The sequence below is a fragment of the Moschus berezovskii genome, chromosome 25, assembly GCF_049115385.1.
Source record: "Moschus berezovskii isolate FMDL1 chromosome 25, NW_MosBer_1.0, whole genome shotgun sequence".
NCBI classification, from domain to species: Eukaryota; Metazoa; Chordata; class Mammalia; order Artiodactyla; family Moschidae; genus Moschus; species Moschus berezovskii.
In genome coordinates this window covers 47265779-47278448 of record NC_142484.1, presented here as the reverse complement: position 1 = coordinate 47278448, position 12670 = coordinate 47265779, and the positions used below count along the sequence as shown (strand labels likewise).

Below are 12670 nucleotides of genomic sequence, written 5' to 3'. Positions count from 1 at the left end.
GCATCTATAGTGATGATGCTACCAATTTAAAACACACACCTTTTATCTGCATTATCAAGAACTGTGATTATCTAGCTGAAAACTTTGAAAGTATTTTCTTTTTTTCCTTGAATTTGTGAATTCTGCTTAAACCTCTCAATATCTCTCATTCTAGGGAACAATGTACTAAAATATTCCTTTTTTTTGTCTCTTTATTTCCTGATTCTCAGAACAAAGACCAATTTCTGCCGCAATGTTAAAACCGTAGTTATAGCCAAGAATATTTACTGGAAAACACAAAGACAGATAATCACATTCTTTCCAATGTTTGCACAATGTTAACTTTCCCCTCAACCTACAAAATGGGACCCAGATATCTCAAGTATTCCTCTTCATTGATATCTTTCTCAATGATCATAAAATATAACTATATTATTTCGGATGCTTAACACAAACAAACAAAAATAACTGAGTATACTAAACATTTTACCCAAACCTAACTTTATAGCTGAAAATTGGGTAGCTTATTTAAAAAAAAAAAGTTGATTTGAAAGGCTTCAGCCCATTTTCTTATTTAATAATGGTTGTTCCTCTTTTCTTTTGCCTAAGAGACTAACTTTTCCAACAGTCATAACTACTATTTTCACTTCCCCCCATTGGCTCAAAATTACATGCAACAAAGCCTCTTGGCTTGCTGCCAGTTATTAATACTGCAAGGACCGGAACGACGCTGTAACACTTCCCAGGGCACAAGGCTGCACAAAGCAGACGGATGGGCCATCTAACGTCACGGCGGAGCTTGCTTCCCCTTGAAAAACTCGGTGCACCTTCTGGGTCATCTAGGCAGGCACGCGCTGCCCCGGGCGATGGGTCACCTCTCAGAAACCATTTCTGAGCCTTTCCTTTTCACCCAAGGGGAGTCGAGCTTGCTCGTGACAGTACGACTCGGGGAAGGAGTTTCCAGCCGAAAATACTGCGTTGCTGCTGCGCGGACCGAGCTGCGCCGGTCTCTGCGCGCTGTGCCAGCCGCGGGCTCCGCGCCGCCTCTACACCTGGGTCTGCTGCTGGGTCTCCAGAAAGGGCATGTGGAGGCCGGCGAGGCTGAGCTCCCCGACGCTCTCATAGTCACTCACGGCCGCCTCGGAGTCGTCGAAGCCGCAGCTGGCTGACACATCGGAGGACGAGGGGCCGCGGGAGTTGTGCAAGGAGAGGGTCACGCCGTCCGCGGGGCCCGCCGCGGCCGCCGCGCCCGGGCTCACGCTCACGCCGAAAGTACTGAGCTCGCCGGCGGCGGGCGGGCCCCCCGCGTCCGTCTCGTGGGGGAAGGGGTGCGGAGGGAGGTACTGGCTGGGGTGGAACTGCGGCCGCCTCCGGCAGCGCGGGCTCAGCGTGCCGCCCAGCGAGCCGGGCCGCGCGGGCGGCAGGCCGTCCAGCTGGTCCGCGAAGTCCTCGGGCAGCGGCGGCGGCAGCGGGTCCTGCCCCAGGAAGTCGTCGTCGTGCGGCGGCGGGTACTCGCTGTCCACGTCGTAGCCCCCCAGGTAGTAGTCGCTCTCCAGCCCCCGCTCGCTGCCCGGCGGCGCCGCGCCCTCCTGGCTCTCGTAGGTGGGCACCTCTTCTATGTCGGACAGGCGGGCCCCGGGCATCCAGTCGGACGTGTCCCAGTGGTAGGCTGTGAGAGGGAAGCCGGGGCAGTTAGTTTCCTCCAGGGCGGTGCTGGGCACAGGGCGCAGACAGCCGCGGGCAGGGGACCTGGCATGCAACTCTCAATGCCCAGGAGACTGCTAAGAAGCCAGGCGCAGCCCCATGCGTTTTACAGGGCCCTTCTCAGGCCCAGCCGTGCTCTTGCCCGGGGGGTAGAGGCCTCGGCAGCTCTGAGGAGGAGGCCTGATTGCTGCCGCGTCTCCCACTCAGCCACGGCATAAGCCTTGGTGAGCAAGGGCACGCTGTGGAAACACAGTTCTAGAAGGCTCTCCCCTCCACTCCCTCTTTCTAGCTGCAGGCTAAGTGCAGAGCCAGGCTGGCAACATGCTCTAAGAGGGAAGATGCACCAGCCTTCCCGTGGGCCGCAGGAGGGCGGGAGGTACCCGTGCAGAGGAATGAATGACTGGGGCAAGGGAGAGGCTTGGGGAGGGAGATGTGGGCGGGGCTTTCAAGGGAGATGTGGGCGGGGCTTTCACCCCTAGTGCCGAGCACACAAGACAACTGGAACATGCAAAGGTCAGGTCAAAGACGCTCGGAAACGATGGAGGGAGACGGACAGGGTAAGAGCAAACTCAAAATTTCTAATGCATAAGGAACATCTGGTGCTGGGGGCGTGGCAGCGTCACCTCGGTTGAAGTTCTGTCCTTGATCCATGACAGACACTGTTTAAATACAAAGTGAGAAGTGAAACTGACAGTCCAAGGCACATGAAGAGGGTACAACAGGGCATTTAGGGTGACTTTTAACAATGCTCCTATTTCTCCCTGTTGTTATTTTCAAAACAAACAAACAAAAAAACCCATCTGTAGCAGGTCCTAACAGTTTTAAATCACTAATGAAAGTTACTTGATTGAAATCAATCCCCATAATATTGTAGCTTTGAATGATTTCTTAAATATCCCTAGCTCATGGTAGGTGCTTAATCATGTTGAATGTAAGAATAAACTTAGTATTAATCTGGATTTCAACTAAGTGGCTATTCTTCTCTGGGAAGGGATTTTGTAAAAAGAGTACCTCACATACTGGACTTTTTTTTTCAAAATTGTAAAATTCACTCTAATTCAGAGAGAGACATTCAGTGTCTCATTTGAAACCACCTTTTTACTATTGCCAGCTGATTAAAATCACCCTTAGTTCATAAAATAAAGAAGCTACAAGGATGTATTATACAGCCCAGGGAATATAGCCAATATTTTATAATAACTATAAATGGAGTATAACTTTCAAAAAGTATTAATCACTATGTTGTACATCTGAAACATATATAATACTGTACTACTTGAAAAAAAAATAAAATCATTCCTTTTTCAAAGTAACAAGGAAACAGTATTTCCTAAAAAGGTAGTTGCACAAAGAAATGCTATGGAAGAAAATAGTAAATACCTTCATTCTCTATAGTGTCAACTACATTGTTGACAAGCTGAATGACAGTCACTATGGATGCTTGTGGCCAGGAAAGAAGACAGGAGGGAGGAGAAGGACAGTCTCAGGTTAGTTATGTCTTCTGAACATACACTCTTAACAACAGCACAGCAACAACAAAGGTACAGCACGCAGATACCCAAAGTTTCCCATAGTCCATCTCCTAGACTACAGTGGACACTGTTATCCCCTGGGATTCTCGGAGGAAGGGAAACAGTAGCAAATCTAGGGCCAGTCCTCCTGAAAGCCATGGTCAGCAGGAATTGCCACTCCATAAATTCACACCTTGTGGCCCAGTGAAATCAATCTAGGAAGGCAGAGGCTCCTAAGCTCATGCTAATTTCTCATTAGTAACTCCCAAAGTCTCTGAGGAAGATCTCACTATTCCCAGGGATAATTACTTGCTGGTAAGTTGTGCTGCTCTGAGCCGAATGCCAGTGATGGGTGATAACCTTTGCAGGACTGATGATTTCATACTCAGATGGTGCTATCAGCAGACTGGGACGACCTGAAGCCTGGCTCCCGCCCGCAAAGTGTAGATGGGAGCTTGGCCTCTGAAACAGTCAGAAAATGGGGAGGAAATTTCTGTGCCCACCTGGGTTGCCTTAGCATCTGATACCAGAAGCTTTTGGAGAGGTGATCAGGCTTAAACCAATTGGTAGACGGCTAAGTCAGAGATCTCTTTTGGTAAATGTCACATTACTCTTGAAAATATATGGATTATTTTCAAGTGTCTTTTGATATTGATTTCTAACATCATTCCACAGTGATTAAGAGGACAGACTCTGTATGATTTCAATACCTTTAGACCTTGTTTTATGTCCCTGGATATATTCCAGTGTCTCCTAGTTTATAGTCCATGGGAACTTGAATAGAATTTGTATCCTCCTATTGTGTGAAAACTGTATAAATCTTAATTATGTTGAGTTGGTTCATGGTGCTTTTCAGGTCTACTTTGTGTGTGTTAGTTGCTCAGTTGTGTCTGACTCTTTGAGACCCTGTGGACTGTAGCCCACAGGCTCCTCTCTTCATGGAATGCTCCAGGCAAGAATACTGGAGTGGGTTGCCGTCTCCTACTGCAGGGGCTCTTCCTGACCCAGGGATCCAACCCAGGTCTCCTTCACTGCAGGCAGATTCTTTACCATCCAAGCTACCAAGGAAGCCCTCAGGTCCACTGTACCCTTCTGCTTTTCAGTATATTCATTCTATTAACTTTTGAGAGTTTGATATTGAAACTCCAACTAAAAATCTTAATTTACTTAACAAATTGTAATATATAGCGAAATTATCTGTAATTTTGTTCTGTATTTTCCAAGTCTCCTGTAAATGTGTTATCATACTTTATAATTTAAAAAACAAGAAAGAGGAAAAAAAAAACTAATTGGTAGAAAATTCCTACCACTTTAGGAAGCCTGCTAGAATGAACCAGCCTAGAATGCTAAGCATGAAAGCCCAAGGGTGTGATGAAGCAGAGACTGTGAAAGTAGTCAACCAGACATCATCACTGGAGTTGCTGTCGGGAGTATGGAAACACTATGTTCTTGGGTGCCTCTAGATAAAACACAAACCAGAAACAGCTTTTCTTCTGGTTAGGGATGAAGAAGGGGGTAAACACCAAGGCAAACAGATCTGGAGACTTGCCTCTGACCTTCTGAGAAAGCTTGGAAGAAGTCTGCTGTCAATGAGGCTTGCTGCCCAATGGTTTCTGCACCTCTCAGGAGGGCCAGGGATTTGGGAAGGAAGTGGGAGAGATTGGGGGTAGTGACGGGGAAGCAGACTGTTTTACTTCTGTGATTGATGTTATGGTCTTGGGGCTCCCCTGCTTCTATCTTTACCTGTGGGGTGGGAGTTGGGGGGGTGGCAAAGACTGTGTTGTTTTCATTTTGTACTTCATGGTACAGAACGCCCAGTGTAGGAGTCAGTGCTCAAGAAAAACTCTGCAAGGGTTTATGGGTTGAATGATGACATACATTAATACACATTCTGTTTTTACCAGTCAACAAATGGGAAAATGGCATTAGGTGTAGACTAAGATAAGGTTGCCTGTGTGGTGATGACTACTGGAAATTATTCTTGGTTCACCACCACGTGGTAAATTCTGTTTCACGACCATTTCTGCTCCCCTCCCCTTCCTGGGGCAATCAACCTAGTTTCCAAGCCTGGTTCCTCAGGTTGGAAGACTGAGGCCAGAATTAACGTCCTCTCCATAAGCAGGGGCTCATAAGCTGTGGAGGCAGCGGTCGTGGAGTCAGGGGTCTCATGAGCCACATGTTACTGGATGCACCATTTTGGGTGTGTGTGCATGTTTCAAAGGAGCGGGTTTATCATGTCTACTAGAGTCTCCAAAGGCTCATGACCCCACGCGATCATAAGGGGTCCTCAACTGAGTGAAGGCACCGCCTCTCTGGGAAGCAGGTTCTACTGGAAGGAGGTCTTGCCTCTGAACAAATTTCTAATGATGGGTAGGTTGGATGTAGAGTGAAGACATCATCACGAGTTAAAACAAAAAAGGAAATACGTCACAGTTTGCTGGAGAGTATTCTTTGGGAGAAGGTAGTTCCATCATGAGCCAAATCAAAGAGGACGCATCACTGGAGGTCTGGGGGAACCTTGTCTCCTTCTGTTCCTGCTCACAGCTGGGGCAGCTCAATGAGAGCTTTGCTTTTTCTGTGAAAACACCCAGCAGTGGAGTTCACCAAAAAGCTGTGAGCATGGGCAGAAGTCCAAGATCAGGTCAGGAAACGAAACAGGTCCCATCACCCTCCCCTCAACCAGTGGCTGCCAGCACAGGAAACACAGTCCTCCAGGGGAAACAAATCCCGGGACTTCTTACCATTGTCGTCGCCCGAATCCGACTGGAAGGAACTCAGGGACTGAACTTCTGAGTTGCTGCCTTTATTACTGCCTGCAAAGCAGGTCACTTCTCCTGGGTCATCAACCCCTTTGTCTTCGCGGACAGCCAGAGAGAAAGCAGAAATGACACTGGTTACCTTGTGCATATTTCCAGCCCCGTCCCCTGCCAGAGTTCACTTCTTGGGGCGCTTTCATCTGCTTAGAGAAAAGAATTTAGCTACACAGTAGAAAATTGATTGTGCCATCGGGGGCAAAGGTCTGTCAATCAAGAGATTTACATTATGGATTCGAAACCCTTAACCCGTGGCAAATGAGCTTCCAAATAGCTGACAGCTGAAAGTCGCTGTTCTGCCTTCAAAGGGGAGCAATTGAGTGAGGAGTGAAGGGAGGATGGAGTGGGGTGGGTTTTGCGTTCAGAGTTAATTTAAATCATTTGCATGGACCAACGTAGTGTCAACACCAGGTTAAGTGAGATTATTTTTAAAATAGGGGTATAAATATTTTATAGGCAAGAATATCATTACAGGTCTCCAAACTTCATCTCTGGGGAGTGAGTGAAGTTTTCCGCATTGCCTTCTAGAGGGCAGCGTCACACCATGTTTGGGAATGACAGCACGCGGCACTCTGGCAGGAGGGCAGTCAGTGGTGTGGATGTGCTGTTAGCCACACACTTCCCCTTCCTTTGCCGCACAAAGACAGTCTGCACACACACACCAACAGACACCCACACAGCCACACACACACTACAGTCTTATTTGATGGACTAAGGAAGCAATGGAAAACAACCCGTATCTCCAAGTTGTCAAGTGAAAAATGAATTAGTCGCCCAGAGACTCGCCAGCTAGCGCTGCCTTGCTTAACAAAGGAGGAAATGTATTCATAAAAACTCAACAATACTTTGGGGGGTCGTGTGAGTTTTGGCCTGAGGTGGAGTCTGGAAATAAAGCTGTCACATTCCGAAGTAGGGAGAGGGATCAGCAGGATCCTGATCAGCAGGAAAACTTCAAATCATTACAGAGTGTGATGGCTCCAAGAGAGGGGCCTCATGCTTCAGGAATGGCTGTTCTTCTCTGTGACTAGAGAGATCACCATTTCTTCCACACTGGATGGTGGTGGGAGCGGGCACTGCGGTGTGGCCTCTGCCACCAGATGCTGGAGCCACAGCAAAACAATCAGTTGATAAACAGCTGATCTAAGTGGAGAGAGACGCCAGGGAGAAATTCACCTGTCAGTAGCCACACCGCAGAAAACAAGATGTGCCTTGGAAAAGCACAAAGTGGGCACCAGGCTCATCTGTGAACACAGCTGATGGGAGGGAGGAGATGCCAGGTGACCCACCCTGGTGAGCACAGTGCTGGGCAGAAACTCCTCTCTGCACTCCTCCATTTATTTAAGCCCCTCACTTTTCATTGCTAAGTAATAGGAGGCTTTCCATTAACCAGAGGATTTAGCAAGGCTGCAGTGAAGTCTAACTCTATAGATAATTTGAGAGGGAATATATTTACAGGTAAAATCCAAGGGCGACTGCTGCAGCTGCTAAGTCGCGTCAGTCGTGTCCAACACTGTGCGACCCCATACACGGCAGCCCACCAGGCTCCCCCGTCCCTGGGATTCTCCAGGCAAGAACACTGGAGTGGGTTGCCATTTCCTTCTCCAATGCATGAAAGTGAAAAGGGAAAGTGAAGTCGCTCAATCGTGTCCGACTGTTAGTGACACCATGGACTTCAGCCTACCAGGCTCCTCTGTCCATGGGATTTTCCAGGCAAGAGTACTGGAGTGGGGTGCCATTGCCTTCTCCCAAGGGCAACTACTTGAAGTATAAGTGTGTCTCCTTAACGGTGGACTCAGCAGTGGGGGTGAACTAGAATGGCATGCGTAGAGGCTCTCTTCCATCGTCAGCAGACCCTCCCTCTCCTGCGCCTCTTCCTCCTCCCTGTAAAAGTTCCAGGAGTAGTCTTGGAAAAAGAACCTGATGCACCAGGTTTGAATCCCATCCCTCCCTTTCCTAGTTACTGCTTGTGATGTGAAGTGAAGTGAAAGTCGCTCAGTTGTGTCTGACTCTTTGTGACCCCACGGACTATACAGTCCATGGAATTCTCCAGGCCAGAATACTGCAGTGGGTAGCCTTTCCCTTCTCCAGGGAATCTTCCTGACCCAGGAATTGAACCCAGGTCTTCCGCATTGCAGGCGGATTCTTTACCAGCTGAGCCACCAGGGAAGTCCAAGAATACTGGAGTGGGTACCTATTCCTTCTCCAGAGGATCTCCTGACCCAGGAATCAAATGTAGGCAAGTTATTTCACTCATCCCTTCTCCAAATGGTGCCCATGTGGGGCAGCGTGGGATTTAAGGAAACGATTCAGCACACAGCAGGGGTGACTTTTCATGATCATTTGCTGCCTCTGTTTTCTCACCAATCTCTTCATCCTTAACCCTTGCACACTGGACTCTGTCTTGAAGACTCACTGAAACATTCTTGAGATCACTAAGAAACTTCCTGGTGGTAAGCATAGTATATCTATTTTTTTCTGTGTAAGACTGTATCCTCCTGGATGGTTTTATGGGACTGAACCCTGCTGCCCCTACTGATACCCTTAGCTTCTGCTCGCTGCCCTTTCCGCTTTTCCGGCTCTGTCTGTGTGGCCCGTGTGTGTTTCCCTTCCTGGCCCTAGTCCCTGCCTACCTCCCACATGCAGGCGTTTGCAAGTGGCCCAGATTGAGCATATTCTCTGCTCCTGCTCCCTTGGTGAGCTCACACTCTCAATCATCTTGAGTGTAGTTGGCATCCAAACTTTTACTTCAAGCCTTGCCTTCCTCCTAAACAACAGAGCCAGACCCCCGTCAGGAGACCCCTTCTGTGTCCCCTACACTAACTGAGCCACTTCCTGTTTCTAGAAGGCCCTCTCAGACAGTTTCCTCCCAAATCTTACTCAAGCTTAAAGACACCAGGAGGCATGCCCCCTCCCTCCATGGAGGAACCGTTTATCTCCTTGACTACAGGTGCTTTCTAGCTTCATTTAAAACCTGCCTCCCCGCCCCCTTCAGCTCCAACATATATAAGAGTACCACCCAGGGTGTTACTGCTGCCTGAATATAAAGCCACTAGGCCTGATGAAAAGTCAAAGGATACAACAGAGCTTGCCTGACTGAGCAAGGAAAGCAATCACCACCTCTCTCCTAGATGTTCGTAGAGGCCAACTAACTGCTTCCTTATCGCTTACTTTCTGCTTAGTCTCTTTTCCATGGATTGGTCTGAACCATCTTTTAAAAATGGAAATTATATTGTGCTACTTTCCTCTGACCTTCCAGAGCACACTTCCTGTATATTGCCTATGTGGCTACCCTGCTTGGTTTACTGCCAAGAGTATGTTGTTAAGAGAAAAGCATGGGTTTTAGTGGCTGGCAGCCCCAGGTTGGAATACCAACAGCCTCTTAGGAACTCCGTGATGGTGGGCACCTTATGTATGTTCTATAAGCCTCATTTTCCCCATCTGTAAATGGGAATAAGAACCAGAGCAAGACTTCAGGGCTGGTGTGAACCTTCAGTGTCAAGGCCTGTCCTCAGGGGAGCTCTGTGCCTCTGGGGTCGCTCTCCCTCCCAAAGTTCCACTAAAACACTCCTGGAAGCAACGCTGCTGAACTCCTCCCGCGGACTCACTCTCAGTGCCCGCGTCCCAGCCGTTCTTGCGGATGGAGTCGCAGTCGGAGCGGCAGGGGGACACGGCGGGTAGGTTGGGGGCCACGCTGCACACCACCACGCCCCGCCGGGCCGTCAGGATGCGCGGGGACTCGGGGTGGAAGGTGGTCATCTCCTGCGGCTCGCCGCCCAGCCCGTCCCCGATCTTGTCCAGGTTGCTCCTGGAGTCGCCCTGGAAGCAGGGGGTGTAGGCCATGGGGCGCACGGGCACCTGCGGGGGCCCGGCCTCCTGGTACGCGTGGCGGCCGTCCCCGGCGCGCAGGCTCCGGAAGGGCACGCCATTGCTCTTGCGGAGCAGGGCGGCCGTGGCGGGGTCCTGCACCAGCGTGATGTTGTTGCGGGAGTAGCTCTTGCGGAAGACCTTCTTGCGGAAGACAACGAAAAGGACGATGAGGGCGACGATGACCAGGAGCACCGCGGCGATCCCGATCAGCTCCTCCCTGCCCACGTAGGCGTGCCCGGCCTGGATGTTGGGCACGACCACCGGCCGCAGCCCGCAGTACTGGCCCACGTAGCCCGGCGTGCAGTTGCACACGAAGGAGCCGAACACGTTGACGCAGGCGCCGCCGTTCTCACACTCCTCCCGCTCGCACTCGTTGACGTCCTCCTCACACCTTTGCGACAGAAGACAAAAGGCCCCTCTTAAACAGCAGGGCCGGCGGGCGTCCGCCCTTACACGGACATCTTTCAGAAAGGTAAAAAGCCCCTGGAGGGGCCCCTGAGCAAGACAGAAATGACGTGATGCAGGGTACACGGGAGATGCGTGGGCTTTATCTGCCCAGCCAGGACGTCCTCATCACGCGAAGGGCTTCCTACCAACCAGCCAATGCCATCTCTCCCATACCCTGAGCCTACCCGGCTGGGTGGGGAGGAAAGGGCTCTCCTGGGAGAGAAGAGAGAGCGTGGAAAAAGAAACCAGAGATGCTGTTGAAGACATACTGGTCTTCACATGCTCGGGGCCAGATGGATCTCAGAATGCAAAATTTAGCAATTTTCGAAATGACATACACTACGTGTCTTTCATATTATGTAAAATACCCACCCCATCCCACAAACTGGCATAGGACCTATCACCAAATATACCAGCGTTTCTATAGTGAAACATATGGATAGTCACGCTAAATGAGGGAAATAAAGACTAGAATAGCCTCGGGATGGTTTGCTTGGTTTTGCCAGCAAATGTTTGCCACGATTATGTTCTCAATCTTTTTACCTCTTAGAGCTTTGGGGATTGTAGACTTGCAGATAAAGACCTGTGAACCTAGACGCCCTATACAGAGCTTCCCAGGAGAAGAAAGGTTCTGATTCTGACATTTCCCTCTAATGAACACAGTAATTTTTGGTTGCTCTGGGAAGCAAGGGTAATGGGGCATATGTAGGCGGTGGGTGGAGGGATGCATAGCAGTGTTTATCTTCCAGATTCTGTGCTTAGGTTTTTTAAAACTTCTTTTTATTTATTTTATGTGGGATCTAGTTCCCTCACCAGCGATGGAACCCCGGGCGCCTGCATGGGGACCGTGGTCTCTCAGTCACTGGACCACCAGGGAACTCCCTGTGTTTCTGTTAAAGGCTAATGCTAACTTGGATTACCAGGGGAAAAAATGATTAAAGCATTCTAATGAAAAAAAAATTAACTTTATTCTCTTTAAAGCAATCCATGACTTGCTTTGAGTTTAGTTAAAATAGGTAAACATGTAAGTCTTCCTCTGAGTTTAACATTATTTAAGAATATAGTCTTTCCTCTTCCTTGTTCTCTAATTCTGCAGTTGTTCCGACATGTTCATTTTAAAAGGTCCGATCACGTATATCTTTGGTAATCCACCTTTTAAAATGTAGTCAAACGTCCCTAATGTGAACAGATTGAGGCCAGGTCAGCTGGAAATTAGTCAGAATCACAGAGTATTTAAAAATAAATGCAGCTTTATTACTTTAAATTACATCCAACGATTCAAAGTCAGCTAAGTATTTCCTGGTAAAGTCCTCAGGAGATTTGCTTTAATGAATACATAAGACTGATCTGTAATTAGAATATCACTTTGCTTGAGATTTTATATATATATATATACTTCTAAAACCATCAAGGATGGTTAAAGTGGTGTTTTACTCAGAACTGAAAACATTCCCTTTCCATTTGGCTAACACTTTAATTTCCCTCATTCTTGGGGGAATAAAAGATTTTCATAGGAAAGGTAAGTCTTTAGTTTCTCAGGATGATCATAAAACGCTAGGCAGTAAAGTCCAGTTGATGAGTTCTGGGGAAATGCATAGCATATCTGTCTCAGAATTATACTGGAAACATTAGGGTCATAGATGACTTTCTTTAAAAGAATTGCTTCCAGATTATATAACACATAGTAATTATATAACTTTTTGAAAATATAGAGAAGAATAAAGTAAAAATGTAATTTGCCCATAACCGCACTCCCCAGAGATAATCCCTGATACCATTTTAGTCACTGGTAAGCACTCTTCATGTTCAGATATTAACCCCTTGCCCATCCTATCAGTAGTGGATATTTTGCCCCAGTTAGTTTTGTTTATTTAGTAAGAAGAGGCAGTGTAGGAAAAGACTAACTGTACAATCACACTTACGTGACTCCAGTGAGCCCAGCTTTGCAATTGCAGATGAAAGTGTTTCCTATGGGGTCGCAGGAGCCTCCATTCCGGCAGGGGTTTGGGAAGCAGGCTGTGATCTCAGATTCACAGTTCCTCCCAGTGAACTGGGAGAGACAAGTACACTGATAACCTGGAGAAACAGAGCAGCTCGTGAGCCACGGATGCCGCTGCTGCTCAGCGTGCACAGACTCTGCCGCAACCTGGACTCCGGATTCCTCTGAACAGGGTCCACATTCCAAAGATCGTTGGCAAATTGGTTATTTTGAACTTGGAACACATCTTGCTGCAAAAATGCCATGTAATGGTTTGTAACTCCTGCTAGTCCACAAAAAATTCATCTAATTAACCACATACATGAAATAAGAATGGTAAAAAGACACCCAGGGACCAGATCCCAAGTACA

The 12670-nt window shown here is 48.2% G+C and overlaps 1 protein-coding gene across 3 annotated transcripts in view; it reads right to left on the bottom strand.

Annotated features, from left to right (window-relative positions):
* Positions 1-258: 258 nt before the first annotated feature.
* FAT3 (FAT atypical cadherin 3) overlaps positions 259-12670 on the bottom strand; it is a 645126-nt gene continuing 632714 nt past the window's right edge. For 2 of the 3 annotated variants that reach the window (XM_088832053.1, XM_088832051.1), the window contains 6 exons: positions 12244-12397; positions 9613-10265; positions 5936-6049; positions 3064-3123; positions 2307-2342; positions 259-1648 (listed from right to left, as the gene is read on the bottom strand). In XM_088832053.1, the coding sequence (XP_088688179.1) occupies positions 1026-1648; positions 2307-2342; positions 3064-3123; positions 5936-6049; positions 9613-10265; positions 12244-12397 (1640 nt within the window). In that variant the 3' untranslated portion in view covers positions 259-1025. The remainder of the gene's footprint in view (positions 1649-2306; positions 2343-3063; positions 3124-5935; positions 6050-9612; positions 10266-12243; positions 12398-12670) is intronic. The other variant, XM_088832052.1, reaches the window with a different exon arrangement.